Source organism: Castor canadensis, chromosome 5, assembly GCF_047511655.1.
Source record: "Castor canadensis chromosome 5, mCasCan1.hap1v2, whole genome shotgun sequence".
NCBI lineage: Eukaryota > Metazoa > Chordata > Mammalia > Rodentia > Castoridae > Castor > Castor canadensis.
The window spans coordinates 110,002,478-110,020,354 of record NC_133390.1 but is presented as its reverse complement, the minus strand read 5'-3'; the positions used below and the strand labels follow the sequence as shown (position 1 = coordinate 110,020,354).

Here is a 17,877-nt window from a genome sequence, read left to right as displayed (position 1 = left end):
TTTCTGAGGGCAAATCTTGGAGGTTACAAACATAATCAAGTCAAAAAAAGAAAAGAAAAATAGCAAGGATATTTATCTGAACCTTTTTACTTTTTTGTCTCTTATTTATGTTGCTTTTTCAGCCTCAAGAATGGCAGTTGCAAAAATTAGAGATAAGAGCAAAATAGTTTCTGCCTGGTAGCGAGGGGGTAGAGGTGAGAGGGAGGGGGCAAGGGGTTAAGGGAGAGGGTGGGAGGAAGGGGGGAGAAATGACCCAAACATTGTATGCACATATGAATAAAAGAAAAAAGAAAGAAGAAAACAACAACAAAAAACCCACTTAGCAAAAAAAAAAAAAGGCAGTTGCAGAGTAACAAATTCACAGGGGTTTCTATAAAAATGAATGTCTGCAGTCGAAATGTAAATATTTGGAACTCAGTGAACACTGAATTGGTCAATTGTCAAAGTTCCAGAATCTTTTAGAAAAACATTTTCATATTTTCTGCTTGCAGGAAGCATAAATAGAGCAAAATCCTTTAGTTAGTCCTGAGAAGTTTGATGAATAAAATTGCATTTATCATTTAAAACAAGATTAATCCTCACATTATTCTTTTCATATATATTATCCCCAAATAGCATATCCACAATTCAAATTAGTTTTCTTTTAATTAGTGACGTGTAATATGGCAATATGTATTACTTTTAGTGTTAATAGGTTAATATCAGACTAAGTTTTATAAAAGTCCTATCAGAAAAAGTTGTCAAAGGGAAGAAAAATGTATTATGAGCATTGAAAATCATTTGAGTATTAAAATAGTTTGTACATCTACAACCATAGTAAGGAAAGAAAAGGGCTTTTTGTATTTGTATGTATAAGTGTGCTACTTGTAGCTTTTATGGAAAAAGCAAGAAGAGGCAATTTTATTACTCTAAGTATAGAAATGAGGTCTGTTTATAATTCAGCTGGAAATTTCTTACTGAAGGTACTTCTACACATCAGCTGTAACTCCAAAATGTTTCTTTCCTGGACACTTCTATGTAAAGCACCTATAACCAAATAAGAGATAAATTTCTGTGAAACTGTAGTTTGTAAGATTCTAATTTAGGACTATTTGCATTTTGTTAAAAAGTGACTTAAAAAGGAAACAGACAACAGAGGTAACATTGCTGTATAAATATAATGATTGAATAGAAAAAGTCAAGTAGGAAAACAGTTCTGAAAATAAAGGAAGGCCAAGACCAACCTTAGAATGAAAATCTTAAATAGTTGGAGTTGGTCCTTTGTTCTCATAGTTAGGCTGCTCTAACAAAATACCCAAGACTTGGTAATTTATAAACAACAGAAATTTATTTCTCATAATTCTGGAGACTTGGAATTCCAAGATCAGGATGTTGGCAGACTCCTTGTGAAGCCTTGTAGTCTGCTCCATAGATTGCACCTCACATAGTGGAAAGGGCAAACAAGCTCCCTTAGGTCTCTTATAAACCACTAATCCCATTCATGAGGGCTCCAGCCCCATGACCTAACCATCTCCTAAAGGCCTAACCTGTTAATACTACTGCATTAGGGATTAGATTTCAACATAGGAAAATGGAAATACTCTAAATTTGCTCTGCCTAATGTGGCAGCCACTAGCCACTACATGTATAGAATTCTTCAAATGTGCCTATTGTTCAAAAAAGCAATATTAGATGAATGGAATGATATCAAACTAAAAGTCAAAGGAAACAATTAACCAAATGGAGAGACAGTCCAAAGAATGTTGCAAACCATACATTTGATAATTCCAAACTATATCAGGAACTCAATTCAATAACAAGGAAAAAACCCTACTAAAAAATGGAATAAGGACCTAAACAGGCATCTCTAAAAGAAGATATACAAATAGCCATAGATATATGAAAAAATGCTCTAATCATTAGGAAAATACAAACTAAAACCACAATTAGCTATTGCCTCATGCCTGTTAGAATGATTTTTATTTAGAAAGATGAAAAATAGTAAGTTCTGGGAAAGATGAAGAGAAAAGGGAACTCTTAAAAAATTTTGGTGGGAATTCATGTAGCTGTTATGAAGCAATGGTAAGGTATGTCCTCAAAAAACTAAAAATAGGAGTTGGAGCTATACCTCAGTGATAGAGCATTTATGTTCCTAGTATGTACAAGGTCATGGGTTCAATCCCCAGCAGCATACACACAAAAAAATCCTAAAAATAGAACTATCTCATTACCTAGTAATCCCACTTCTGAGCACTTACCCAGAAAAACTGAAGTATGTCTAAGGAGTATCTGTTCCCACCATCCTTTTAGCATTATTCATATAGCCAGGATAAGTGTCCATCAACAGATGAATGCATAAAAGTATGTGTAATATATACATAATGGAATATTATTCGGCCCTAAAAATGGGCAATCTTGTCATTTGTAAAATGAATGAATCAGAAAACATTATGCTAAATGAAATAAACCAGGTACAGAAAGACAGATACTGCATGATTTCACTTTTATATGAAAGCGGAACTCAGAAGAGTAGAACAATGGTTACCAGAGGTTCAGGTGTGAGAAAGGAAGGAATGGGGAGTTACTAATCAAAGGCTACAAAGTTTGAGACAATCAGGAGGAATAGGTTTTGAGATATATTGCACAGCAAAGTAGTACAGTCAATAATAATGTATTATTTATTTCAAAATAACTAAATTTTAAATGAGTCACCATAGGGCTGGTGAAGTGGTAGAGTGCCTGCCTAGCAAGTGTGAGGCCCTGAGTTCAAACCTCAGTACCACAAAACCTCAAATGAGTCATCATAAAATATGATAGATAATCCAGGTGATGGATAAGTTAATCAGCTTGATTTAATCGTGCCACATTTTATACATAAATCAAACATCACATTATAACCCATTAATGTATATAATTAAGATTTGTAAATAAAAAATAGTTTTATGTAAGTGCTACTGAAGAACTAAATTTTATTTTATTTTCATTAAAATTAATTTTGAAGAGCCACATGCAATTAGAGGGTGTCTTAATGGACATGAAGATAGACATTCAAATAGACTCCAACACATTAGCTTTTTTTTTAAACCAATAGGGTGTAAAGAGAACTAATCACGTATATGTGAAATTATTGCCTTACTTCTCATTTAGTAATCATCTCTTTAAGAAAATTGCAGTATTCATACACCTATTAAATAAAAGTAAGTGTAATTTTTACTGTATCAGATTTAGACCAACCTGTTTTATAAAACTTTGAACATAAGTCTCATAGCTTTTTAAATAGTAATAGGACTTGATAGTATTTACTTGCCTTATATCTAAAATTAAGTGGTAGTCATATTTTTTTTCTTGTTCAAACTATGAAATCCTTTTGCTTACCAAGAGCACTGACGAATGTCCTAGGGTAGTTGAAGGGGTAGTAGTGATTCTTAAAATATAGGAATTTCTATTATAACAGATTTTCAAAGGAACATTCACTCTCTCTATTAGCCAAAAGTCATTTCTGTACATTCAGATTATACTGAGAAATATAGTAGCCTAGTGTATAATGTGTTGAATAAGTTTATAGGACTTAAATAACATCAAAAATAAATTAGTCTAGGGTGGGAGTTTAAGGAATAAGGGAAAGTAATGGAAGGGGTTGGATGGACCAAATTAAAGTATACCAGTGGACATACATTGAGACACTCTTTGAACATCAACTCAAATATTAATAATGAAAGACAGGACTGTAAAATAGGTAAAGTATGTGTGAGGGTCCTAGTGGGAGGGGAGAAGGTGAATGAAGGGAGATGAAAGTGAGGGAATATGGTTGATGGGCTTCTTATTTATATGAAATAGAACAAAGAAACCTCTTGTAGTTACTTTAAGTGGGGTGAGGAGGAGGTTGAGGGGAGACACACTGGGAGTTATCTAACCAATGTACAATATAAGCCTAATAGGAATTGTCACTATGAATCCCCCCCTTTTAATGAATATAGCCTAATAAAAAATAAAATGCAATAATTTTCTAAAAAAATAAATTAGAAAAAAAGAAAATAAAAAGCAAGCAACATCAACAACAGAGCCTCTACTCCAACCTGATTTTTCTAAATATAAAATAGATGTGAATATGGGAACAAAATTAGAAACTGACTGTAGAAACAGCAAACAGACACCTAAACAATGAAGGACCAGATGTAAGACAGGTCATGCTTAGTGGGAGCACTAATGGGAAAGGCAGGTGAAGAAAGTAAGGAGGGTGAATATGGTAAATGGACTTCATATACAAATATGAATATGGAACATTCAGATCACCCTAAGAAGGGGGGACTAAGGTAGAATAATGAAGGGGAAGAACCTATGGCAGGTATAATACATGTACATATGCACATATACATAAATATACACATATATATGGAAGTGTCACAATGAACCTGTGTAAGCATCATAAACAAAAATGTCTTTTTAAAAGTAATGAAGGGCAGAAAGGTAAAACAAGTCCAGTGAGAGGGAGGAGGGCATAAAGAAAGGGTGAAGGAGGGTAAATATGGTAGAAGTACTATGTATTCGTGCATGAAAATGGAATGGTGGAACCTGTTGAACTGTTCTAAGGGGAGAGGAGATAGAGGAGAAAGATGGAGAGGGTGAATCTAACTAAGATATATTGTAAGCACCTTTGTAAATGTCACATTGTACCCCCAGTATAGCCATAATATGCTAGTAAGTAATTAAAAAAAGACATTGCAGAAAATGAAAATCAGGCTGCTGCTTATTAGCTTAAGAGGATCAGAGCTAAGAAAACAGTAGGCTTTTTTGATCATCTTAATTCTGTCCAGTCTTCTTGAACTTTCAATAAAAATTTATATAAAGCTCTTCTCTTTTCATAAAGTGATGCCTTAAAATTTTGAGTAAGCAGTGAGCCATTATACTTATGTTGTTAAGTTTAGTAGATGAAGATCCTTGTTTCATAGAGATGCCTTTGATACTTTTTTCCCTTACTTTTGGTTAATTTCTGAACAGTTTTTATCTTTATCAGCCATATTATGAAGGAAAAAGACTCATATTAGAAGTAGAAATATCAGCTATGCCACTTTTTTGTGTTTATATCGTTAACATTTTCTTCAGCCCATGATTTCCTTATGGGGATATTTTTAAGCCAGTTATCCATTTTGTAAGGATTAGTTTTGTCTAAAACAAGATAAATTAATGTCTGAATTCATTTAACTAGCACCTTATACTCAAGATACAACATTGAAATGAGTGATGGTGCCAGTGTGCATCTAATCTATTATTTCTTTCAGTTAAAAGAAATAGAAATAGGAATGTATCAATGTATGTATTATCTGATTTCATTTATTATAAACCTTAATATAAACACAGTTTTTCTGGTTTTTTGCCATAACATATAGGGAGAAAATTACCACCAAGTAATAAAACTTTACACCGATTGTCTAATGATTTATAATTATAGATGTCATCTATTATGATACTTTATTATGAATGGCAAGACTTTACATGTTTTTTGCTTCATTTTGTTTGAATTTTCTTGGTTTTTGTTTACTTTTGAAATAGGGTCTCACTATGTAGCCCAGGTTGGCCTGAAACTCACTAGTAGTGCATACTGGGCTTTAACTCATCATCCTTCTCCCTCCTGAGTGCTGGAATTATAGGTTTGTGCCACCATGTCTAATTTGTATTTACATTTTACCCAGAAACTCAAATATTATTTTCAACATTTGAAACTTCCAAGTAGTGAATACTTTTAATTTTTACACATCTAAAAATATTTTTTGTTCATTTATGCCTATTGATGAATATAATTTGTAAATATTGATTTTGATTATTCCATCTATCACACTTATATTTCATCTGTTACACTTAATATACTTGCCTATCACAGCCTCCAAACTTTTAAATCTATCTATATGACCTTTTCTGAAGTCTATATTAACTTGTTATTCTATGAGCTGGTCCTTAGGAGGTACTGAATTTTTACTCAGTATCTCTACCAATATTTGAGAATTTTATTTAATGTAGATAAGATTATTTTAATTGGTTTCAGATAAGATTAATGAATCTTTTAAAAATAGAGAATAATTGAACAAACATTTTACCATATGTTTTTGTTAATTCTAGTATGAATTTACATTTCTTCTGAGGAATGTTAATCTACAGAAAATACTTTTCTTTTCAACTGTCCTACTAGAGTAGTCATATTTTTAATGATATATGGCCTCCCTGTTTGTCAGCCAGGCTCCTGTCAGGTTCTATAATGAACAGGAAGCAGATCATTTTAAAAATGTATGTTGAGTCTTTCTTTATTAAAAAGTTCTATAATGTTGGTATGAGCTATGTAGTTATGCAGTACATTTTTTTAGTTTTGGGTAATTATTACATAAGAAATACAACCAAAATTGATTGGATGTTATTTTTCTAGGCAACAAATTTTTCTCTTGTGCCTTCCAGCAGTTTTGGTGGTATGGTTCGTATCGTGAGACAGAAATTCTAGTAATTTTTTTTGTCAAATATTTATTTTTCACTAACTCAGCAGATTGAAATAGCATGCATCTCATTAACTTTCGTAATAGCTTTGTAGTAATTGTACTGGAAACCTTTGTTCCATGCATTAAATTTATCTTAGAGTGTGTAGGCATGTGTTTTCTGAAATAAATCGCATCAAAAGATATAAAATTGGTGAGGGGAGATAAAGGGGAAAAATAGAAGGGTTAAATCTAACTAAGATATTTTATAAGCACTTTTGTAAATGTCACAATGTACCCAATACAACTATAATATGCTAATAAATAAGAGAAAAGGTATAAATCACTTCAGAAATAAAAACATTTTGATAGATGAATATTGTTTGATTTACAAAGATATCCCCATGGTTGTATGCTTATAATGACTTTCCATAGGTAAAACGAACAAACACAGCTTTTAGAAGAGCTCAGATTGTCTGCTTTCTCTATACTTTTGTTGTCAGTCTGTCCATGCTGCTTTTTCTTGCTCCTATGCAAGTATGACTGCTGTGCAACAGACTGTTCTCCCACCCCTGGTTCTTTGGGCTTTGGTCTTGTGTCTGTGTTACAGACAACTTAACACACCTAAAATCATTCTGAGGAGTGGGAGAGAATAGCATGAATTGGGAACATTTGTATTTGTTTCTCATGAAATTTTCTTTTTATTATTTTGTGCTAAACTTAACCATTTGTCTCCCTGACCAGACTTTTCAGTTGGAAAAGTGACAATAAAAAGCAGTCATATGACAGAGATATCAGTAAAATGATCAGGAAGTTCATGCTGTGGTAGCACAAATAGGAGAAAAAACAAAGCCACAATCCAGATCTTTTAAGTGGGATGAGTCGGGGTCAATCAGAGGTTTCGTGAAAGATTAGTAATAGAAGAAAAGCAAGGAGGAGAAAGAAAGAATGTGCAACACAGGAAACAGATTGGTGAAAGACCTGGGGGTGGGCAGCTGAAAACCCTTAGGACCACTGTACTCTTAAGAGTATAAGATTATTCACAACGACCAAGTAGGCTTCATCCCAGGGATGCAGGGGTGGTTCAACATACGAAAATCAATAAACGTAATAAACCACATTAACAGAAGCAAAAACAAAAACCACTTGATCATCTCAATAGATGCAGAAAAAGCCTTTGATAAGATCCAACATCATTTCATGATAAAAGCTCTAAGAAAACTAGGAATAGAAGGAAAGTTCCTCAACATTATAAAAGCTATATATGACAAACCTACAGCCAGCACTATACTTAACGGAGAAAAATTAAAACCATTCCCTCTAAAATCAGGAACCAGACAAGGATGCCCACTATCTCCACTCCTATTCAACATAGTACTGGAATTCCTAGCCAGAGCAATTAGGCAAGAAGAAGGAATAAAACGAATACAAATAGGTAAAGAAACTGTCAAAATATCCCTATTTGCAGACAACATGATCCTATACCTTAAAGACCCAAAAAACTCTACTCAGAAGCTTCTAGACGTCATCAATAGCTATAGCAAGGTAGCAGGATATAAAATCAACATAGAAAAATCACTAGCATTTCTATACACTAACAATGAGCAAATGGAAAAAGAATGTATGAAAACAATTCCATTTACAATAGCCTCAAACAAAATCAAATACCTAGGTGTAAACCTAACAAAAGATGTGAAAGACCTCTACAAGGAAAACTATACACTTCTGAAGAAAGAGATTGAGGAAGACTATAGAAAGTGGAGAGATCTCCCATGCTCATGGATTGGTAGAATCAACATAGTAAAAATGTCGATACTCCCAAAAGTAATCTACATGTTTAATGCAATTCCCATCAAAATTCCAATGACATTCATTAAAGAGATTGAAAAATCTACTGTTAAATTTATATGGAAACACAAGAGGCCACGAATAACCAAGGCAATACTCAGTCAAAAGAACAATGCAGGAGGTATCACAATATCTGACTTCAAACTATATTACAAAGCAATAACAATAAAAACAGCATGGTACTGGCACAAAAACAGACATGAAGACCAGTGCAACAGAATAGAGGATCCAGATATGAAGCCACACAACTATAAGCAACTTATTTTTGACAAAGGAGCTAAAAATATACGATGGAGAAATAGCAGCCTCTTCAACAAAAACTGCTGGGAAAACTGGTTAGCAGTCGGCAAAAAACTGAAACTAGATCCATGTATATCACCCTATACCAAGATTAACTCAAAATGGATCAAGGATCTTAACATCAACCCCAAACTCTTAAGTTGATACAAGAAAGAGTAGGAAATACTCTGGAGTTAGTAGATATAGGTAAGAACTTTCTCAATGAAACCCCAGCAGCACAGCAACTAAGAGATAGCATAGATAAATGGGACCTCATAAAACTAAAAAGCTTCTGTTCATCAAAAGAAATGGTCTCTAAACTGAAGAGAACACCCACAGAGTGGGAGAAAATATTTGCCAACTATACATCAGACAAAGGACTGATAACCAGAATATACAGGGAACTTAAAAAACTAAATTCTCCCAAAACTAATGAACCAATAAAGAAATGGGCATGTGAACTAAACAGAACTTTCTCAAAAGGAGAAATTCAAATGGCCAGAAAACACATGAAAAAAATGCTCACCATCTCTAGCAATAAAGGAAATGCAAATTAAAACCACGCTAAGATTCCACCTCACCTCTGTTAGAATAGCCATCATCAGCAACACCACCAACAACAGGTGTTGGCGAGGATGCGGGGGGAAAAAGGAACCCTCTTACACTGTTGGTGGGAATGTAGACTAGTACAACCACTCTGGAAAAAAATTTGGAGGCTACTTAAAAAGCTGGACATCGATCTACCATTTGATCCAGCAATACCACTCTTGGGGATATACCCAAAAGACTGTTACTCCAGAGGCACCTGCACATCCATGTTTATTGCGGCACTATTCACAATAGCCAAGTTATGGAAACAGCCAAGATGCCCCAGCACTGACGAATGGATTAAGAAAATGTGGTATCTATACACAATGGAATTTTATGCAGCCATGAAGAAGAACGAAATGTTATCATTCACTGGTAAATGGATGGAATTGGAGAACATCATTCTGAGTGAGGTTAGCCTGGCTCAGAAAACCAAAAATCGTATGTTCTCCCTCATATGTGGACATTAGATCAAGGGCAAACACAACAATGGGATTGGACTATGAGCACATGATAAAAGCGAGAGCACACAAGGGAGGGGCGAGGATAGGTAAGACACCTAAAAAACTAGCTAGCATTTGTTGCCCTTAATGCAGAGAAACTAAAGCAGGTACCTTAAAGCAACTGAGGCCAATAGGAAAAGGGGACCAGGTACTAGAGAAAAGGTTAGATCAAAAAGAATTAACCTAGAAGGTAACACCCACGCACAGGAAATCAATGTGAGTCAATGCCCTGTATAGCTATCCTTATCTCAACCAGCAAGAACCCTTGTTCCTTCCTATTATTGCTTATACTCTCTCTACAACAAAATTAGAAATAAGGGCAAAATAGTTTCTGCTGGGTATTGAGGGGGGGGAGAGGGAGGGGGCAGAGTGGGTGGTAAGGGAGGGGGTGGGGGCAGGGGGGAGAAATGAACCAAGCCTTGTATGCACATATGAATAATAAAAGAAAAATGAAAAAAAAAAGAGTATAAGTTAGACAATTGATGCAGATGAAGATGAAAAGGAAACCAGAGGCTTCTTCAGGCCATAATGAGTATGGACATTATTTTAGCAACAGGGGAATAATTTAATTGCCTTTCATCAAAGTGGGAATAGAGTCAGATTCTCATTTTTAAAAGATCATTGTGCTTGTAGAGAAGAGAAAGATTAAAGGGACCACAGTACAGGGAAGATGGCCAGGAGACAGTTGAAGCATTCTATGTAAAGATTTAGTGTTATTTTCTACTTGATAAATGGCTGTGCTGATAAAGAAAAATTCTCTTTTAAGAGACGTTAAAGAGGCAAATGGCTAGAACTTGGTGATTGGTTGGTTTGAAGGAACCTAAGGGAAATATAGCACTCCTTTTTCTGGCATGAGACATTTTAGGTAGATGGGAATGCCACTGACCTAATGAACAGAGAACATTGACTCAGTGCAGGTAGGGGAAAGAGGGTGGTCAAAGCAATCATTACAGTTTTGGGTGTTCTGCCTGAGGCATCTGTAGATTTTTGCAGTGCTGGGGATCAAACTAGGGGAATTGCACCTGCTAAACAGGTACTTTGCTACTGACTCATACCCCTACCCAAGAGCTAGAGATAATTTGGTAATTCATACAGAAAATATTTGTTTAGCCCTTTTATGTGCCAGGAATCATTTTTCACTATTGGGGACATAATTGTAAATAAAATAAAGGGGATACTCCTGCTCTCACAGATTATTTTTTAAATAATTTTGGACATCCAAGGTACTCTGAAGGAGATGGAGCAGGGTAATGATATCTGAATATGGGTAGAAACTAAAGCAGGGATTAAGTGACTGGAAAAGACCTTTCTAAGGAAGTAATTCTTGGATGATGAAAAGGAACTAACTATGCTATGCTGGAGAAAACACTAGAGTAAATGTATGAAAAGCTGTAAGGGTCCACTAGAATCTCAACTCTAATTTGTACCCCCCACTTTTTGTTACTTCAAGGTATTGAGCCACCCCAGAGCTACTTCAGATTCATTTTTCGATGACTAATTTGACAGTGAAATAAGAAGAGGGCAGACTATAATATCTAATCTTTTCTTCTATACTCCTTCCATTCTTTGAGCTAACTCGTCCATCTCATGAATTATTTCTTTTATATAGGCCCTAGGTCTCAATCTAGTGTTAAAACAAAATATTCAGAAGTCCCAGAATTGTTTAAATCTGTAACTGCAGATTGATTGTATTTCAGTCCTTTTTGTACCAGAGACATAATTCCTTAAATGTGCCTTTTACTATGTTAAATGCAGGTTATAAAGAGGAATTTATTTTCTGCACTTATTTCCTGTTGTTATTAATAGTAAAAACCCAACAGAAGGCAGAAAGAAGGCTTTGATAATTCTTTGTTGAGGCACAGCTTGATACACAGCAAAGAAATCTCTAGGAGGATTGAAATACCCACTGAACCACAGTGCTTACAGGACTCAGAAAACTCCTGCTTGAGTCTTAAACCAAGCAGTTCCCATTGTTTTATAATAGTAGATGACTTCTCAAATGACATACTAGAATTTGTGCTTTTATTTTTTGGTGCCTGTTCCAGCAGTAACACCTAAAACCAATTTTTCCAGAGCAGCATTTCTCTACCTCAGCAGTACTGAGTGACATTCTTTGTTTTTGAGGGCTTCCCTACACATTCTAGGATATTTAGCAGCATCCCGGGACCTCTACCCAACGAGGGTAGAGACCCAAAATGAGGATAGTTATTGCCCTGTCTCCTGTGTATTAAAATACATCTTGGTTGAGAAAACACTTTTTGGTGGAATTCTTAGCTGTTCTTTTGAAAGAACATGCCTCGTGTTTCAAGGGTGTGACCCACTGATCCATCAGTAGGCAGCAAATTGAAGACCGATTGGTGGAGTGGATTGACCTCTTCCACCTGGACCCTGCTGTGATGACAGGAAGGCTGTTACTTGAGGGGCCACTTCTTTCAGCCCTTTGGTATTGGTGAAGGTGACACTGGCATCTTAAATCCAAATTTATTTGCATGGTGTGGGATATTGAGAGGGAAGGAAGTAAAAATTGAAACTATTTTATGTAGCTCTTTTCCAGCCCAAAATATATCACTAAATATTTAATGTCAACCAAATTATGTTTTAAGAAAGCTGAAAAGTGATATATGCCTGTATGTATATTCATATGTACATACATGTATATATGTGTCTCTATATATTCCAATGTATGCTTATATTTACAGTTCTCTAATATTTATGTTGTCTGTTTGAGTTTTTTTTCTTTAACAAATAACTTACTCCATAATTATTATTTTTGCCTGATTGATTAGTGCATGAAATCCCACTAACTTAATCAGGGAAAATAACTTCAGCTGTTTTGAGAAGATTGGTTTGCTTTTTTTATTGTACCTGTAGTTGATAACATATTTCCTAATATCCTGTAGCGTACAGATGTCAACCCTTTTCAGGCAATGGACCAGATGATGTTAAATGTGAGAAACAGTATGCAGGAGTTACAAAGAAACTTCGTGAGTAATAAAAATACAGTAATGAAAACATTGTTTTCAATTACTGGTGTCCTTTATTATAGTGACTTTCAAACATCTTTTCACCATAGTCCATAATACCAAAAACACTTATATGACTATATCATCTATAGTATTTTTATACTTTCTAAATATACCTGAAGCAAAAGTTTTATGAAAAAATGATCATACTGTTTATAGTGTTACTGATATTTTCCATTTTATTCCAGTTTTTAAACAATCCAATTATAATCTCACTAAATTTATTTCACAGTCTACAACTTTGAAAAATAACATTATAGTTAATTTTAAGAATTAAAAAAATGTAACCCCAAAAAATTTATTCTACTGAATCACTCTTGTAAGTGAATATTTTGTATAAATTTGCATATTTTTATTTATAGCCATAAAAGGTTTTATAGCATCTAAGAAATTAAATTTTAATATTTAAAAAAAAACCCTAAGCATCAGTAATATTGTAAAACATAACATCTGTAAAGGTAGAGGATACAAGGATGTGTATTGAAAGCTGTTGAAAAATGGGGGGGTGGTAAAGGGGTAAGAGAGTAATGGAAGGGGTTGAGCAGACCAAAGTAAAATATACTCACAGCAGGGATACATTGAGAAACCCTTTTGAACAGCAATTTAAATATTAATAATGAAAGGACTGTAAAATAGGTACAGCGTGGTGGGGTACTAGTGGGAGGGGGAGAATGAATAAAGGAGATTAAGGTGAGGGTATATGGTAGATGGACTTCATATACTTATATGAAATAGAATATAGAAACCTCTTGCAGTTGCTTTAAGTGGGATAGGGAGGGAGTTGAGGGGGAGAGATGATGGGGGTGATCTAACCAATGTACAATATAAGCCTAATAGGAATTGTCATTATGAATCCCCCTGTAAAATGAATATATCCTAATAAAAAAGTATAATGAAAAAATCCTCTAAACCCAGAAATTTCAGGAATGTTTAGACATGTAAGGATCTAACTTAGATCCTTACAACCCAAACACAAGGACTAATACTCCTAGTTCTATACTCATAATATTAACATCAAAACAAATAACCTGATTTGATCTGAAGAAGACCTAAGCCATTCCAGTTATCCAGTTTAGATTCTGTAAATCATTTCTGGATGTCCAAATTGAGGGCATTAATTAATAATTGTAGTAATGTAGCAATCTGGTCCCACAGAAGGTATGAAACTTCTTGGTGCATAGCTGACTGTCTTGATAGTGGCAAAAATCGCATATTGGGGCCAACCGCTGACTATAGAATTATCACAGGTTTCAAAGGTAAAAGCATCTTTATTTAAACCTAAGGTACAAGGACTCAGAGATTTAAGGATCTCTGAGAAAATCACTTGTTATTCTTTACAAGGAACTGGTACCAAGAATTGAAGAAGGTTATAGGACCTCTTTATGGTACCATTTGAATAAGCTAGTGTTATTGCTTACTTGAAGTCTTTTAGCATTAATTCTTCATATTTGACTAGATTCTGAATTCACTATTTCCTTTTTCCTCTAGGGTAACCTTTCTGTGGATCCAAATGGACATTCATTTTGTTCTTCCTCAATTATGACTTATTCCAAAGTAGGAGATGCACCACCAAAGGTTTTCCAGGCCTCAACTCAAACCCGTAGGGCTCCAGGAGGAGTAAGTATTTTTAATCATTCTTAGAACTTATAAAGTTGTAGGATGATAGATTGCCTATATCAAATTTTAATTAGTGAAGTTTGAGGTGGTAAAGAGTGGCAGGGGAGAGGAAGGAGGTGGCACGATGGGAAGGTAGTTACCATGGTGAAGACTATTAAAGTTCAACTGTGCTTAGTTTATGTCATTTTTTTAATTCTTTCATGAAGGTGACTTCTTTCATGTAAATAATCTATTGATGGCTATTACCTTTACATATTGACAAGATAAAGACACTTAGTGAAGCCTTTGTTTGATGAAAGAAATATCTTCTTATAGTTTATATTTGAAGCAAATTAATTTTTAACTAATAAGTTATTTCTACTATACCAAAAGGATATATAATGAACCCACATTCCTACATAGTCAAATCATAACAATTTTCTTTATTTGCTCCAGGTTTTCTCTTGTGTTTTTGAGCAAAAAGTTTACAGATATAGTTAAAGCTTCCAATGTACTGTTCCCAGTTTCCTTTCCTTTTCTCCTTCCCCAGAGATAACCATTTTCCTGTATTTGGAATTTATCATTCTCATATGTATTTTTATAATCTTATTTACATAGGTATCATAAAATAGTAGATTATTTTTGCAGGTTTCTAAACTTTATTATTTTTTTTTCTGCTGTAATCGTAGAGGTTTATTATTTCTCATTACACATTTCTTATTACAGTTTTATAAGTCATAACATGGATCTCTGCAGGACAGCCTGGGGCTGTGTTCCTTCTGAAGGCTCTGGTGCAGAACCCATCATCTTGGCTTCTCCTTCCAGAAGTGCCTGCTTTCCTTGACTCATAGCCCCTTCCTCCCTCTTCAAAGCCACAGCAGGTCGTCTCTATGACCTTCTGTGGTCACATCTCCTCTGACCCAGCCAGGGAAGTTCTCTGCTTTAAAGGACTCATGTGATTAGATTGGTCCCAGGAAATCTCCCTTATCTTGGCCTTTAAGCTAATCCCATCTTGCAAAGTCTCTTTGTCTGGGTTAGGAAATGCACTCACAGGTTCCAGAGAACAAAACCTGGCCATTACTCCATCCACCACCATCTCTGCATATGAGCCTTGAACAGTGGCCCTCTGAGAAGCAGGTTTCTAAACTTTATACAAAGAGTATTATGCTTATATCCTTTATAGCTTGTCCTTGTTCAATAATATGTTTTTGAGATTTATTCAAGTTGATACAAAATGTAGCATATTTTTAACATCTGTGTAGAACCCAAAATATAAAGATAACACAAAATCTTATCCACCTTTCTCTTTTGATAGATAGTGTAGTATCTAGTTCATCTTTACACATGTCTTCTTGTACAAGGGCCTAGGGATGGTGTTTCTGGGTTGTCGGGTAGTATACCTTCAACTCTACCTATAATTACCAAGTTACTGTACCATACTGATTAAAACTGTTAGCATCTACAAACTGTCCCATGAAAATTCATTTCTCCATTTCCTTGTTACTACTTACAGTACAATTTTAGAGTTGACAGACTAATGGATATGAAATAGTTCGTTTTTCAGTTCTTATATACTAACACACACCTTTAAATGATAAAACCTTGCTATAGTTTCACAAACTCATCACAGACATTTGGACTTATTATAGTCTTAACTGTAAATAATGTAATTATAAATGTCTCACAGCAAATTATGTTAGTAACATTTGGTTATCATAAATATGTTAATAACACTTTCATAGAGTTGATAGGTAGGAGCCTTGAGACTCGAGTCCATCAGCATGACTGATGGTAATTAGTTGCCCTTATTTGTAGGGCACGCCAGCATGAACTTCCATCTGTTTATCATACTGCCAAAGACAGTGTTGGAGGCTTTTAGAGCTGTAAATCTAAGCCCTTACCACAATAAGTAACTAGACTCTGAGGACTTTAGAGTCAAATCCATTCTGTGCATTTAAATAATGTGTATTTTCTTTATTTTTATAGATAAAGGAAACAAGAAGAGCAATGAGAGATTCTGACAGTGGACTAGAAAAAATGGCCATCGGTCATCATATCCATGACCGAGCTCATGTCATTAAAAAATCAAAGAACAACAAGACTGGGGATGAAGAGGTCAATCAAGAGTTCATCAACATGAATGAAAGTAAGCTATCATAATGATAATAGCAAGCTGCATTTGTAGAACTTGATTTTCTTTTAATGAAAAATATCTTAAAATGTTTCATGTAAGGAATACATTATCAAAGTACTTCAGCTGTGATTTCATCATTTAACAGATCTGTTGTTTTACAGTGATTTTTGGCAAGTGGGGTATCACTTATTTTCTCATTTTGTACTTATAAAGTGAAATCTTTTGAATTGTTATTTATTAATATTGTTAATGGGCAAAATGAGTTTTTAAATATTTTTAATTATCAAGAAAATACATGTTGAAAAGTATAAAGAAGAAAATAAAAATCATCCATAAACTAAACCCAAAGTAAGTACTATTAATGTTTTAGTGTATTTCTTTCTAATAGTTTTACAAATATATAAACATAAAATTTTCCAAATTAGTATTTTACTATCTAAAACTCACCATTATAATTTTAAACACTCACCTATTTTATTTTTCAAATCTTTGTAAGTGGTTACCTAACTTTTATCAGTATTTTTAGCACTTACACTTCTGTATAGGGTTCAATCCCCAGTACAACAAAAAAAAGACTTTCATTTCTTGTAATAAAACTAGATAACATGTCATACTTATGTTTCAAGTGAGTCTTTTCTTCTAGATTTTACATTCATTCTTGAATGTGTTTAAACCTTTCCAGTATCCCAGTTCTTCTCAATAAGGGTTTTAATTTTAATTGACAAAACTAATTTGATTTTAATCTATATTAATAACCAAGCTTTTTCATTTTTAAATTTAAAATTATATTCATCTATTTTCAAAAGATATTTTGAATAGTAAAGAGTTTAAACTATTACATTATTTTATAAAAAGAAATTCTATTGAGTTTGATAAGAATTATTCTTATCTTTGTGATTTTATCATGTAAATATATACTGAGTATTTCACAATAATTAACAATTTGGAGAAAATTTAGTTTAGGAACACATTATTATAAAGGCAGTCTGAAATAACAAGACCTGTCATCTCTGTATTGTTGCTGCTGTAGAAGTTAGATTACCTCCTTCATGATACCATAAGTTGACAGTAGAGTTGAATAACACTCTTAGGAAGTTGACAACAGGGCTTTTGAGGTCAAGTTAGGGAGATTGTGAGGTGAGTAGAAATACTTGCCACAGAAGAGTGTCCAAGTATACAGGAACACTATGGTCATTAAGGTGATTCAGGAAGAACAATTATAAATGAGTAATTGTGTCAACTGGTCCACTGAGTAGAATGGCATGATGTCCAGACAGGTGAGTGAAAAAGCAGACCATCAACAAGCAGCTCACCAAAAGGCAACAAACAGGAATGGAATTATTACCCTAAACAAAGACCTTTGTACTTGAAGCTGCATCCTGTCTCTGTCATGAGGCTAGCCTCAGGAAAATCAGGCTAGGCAGTTACTGACCGTTGATACCTAAGTATATATTCCCTTTATTTTGATA

The 17,877-nt window shown here is 34.2% G+C and overlaps 1 protein-coding gene across 3 annotated transcripts in view; it reads left to right on the top strand.

The window, feature by feature from the left end:
• Mlf1 (myeloid leukemia factor 1) overlaps positions 1-17,877 on the top strand; it is a 48,996-nt gene that overhangs the window by 28,802 nt on the left and 2,317 nt on the right. For 2 of the 3 annotated variants that reach the window (XM_020157374.2, XM_074073901.1), the window contains 3 exons: positions 12,556-12,639; positions 14,167-14,295; positions 16,261-16,420. In XM_020157374.2, coding sequence (XP_020012963.2) covers positions 12,556-12,639; positions 14,167-14,295; positions 16,261-16,420 — 373 coding nt within the window. Of the gene's footprint in view, positions 1-6,394; positions 6,440-12,555; positions 12,640-14,166; positions 14,296-16,260; positions 16,421-17,877 lie in introns of all 3 variants that reach the window. The other variant, XM_020157367.2, reaches the window with a different exon arrangement.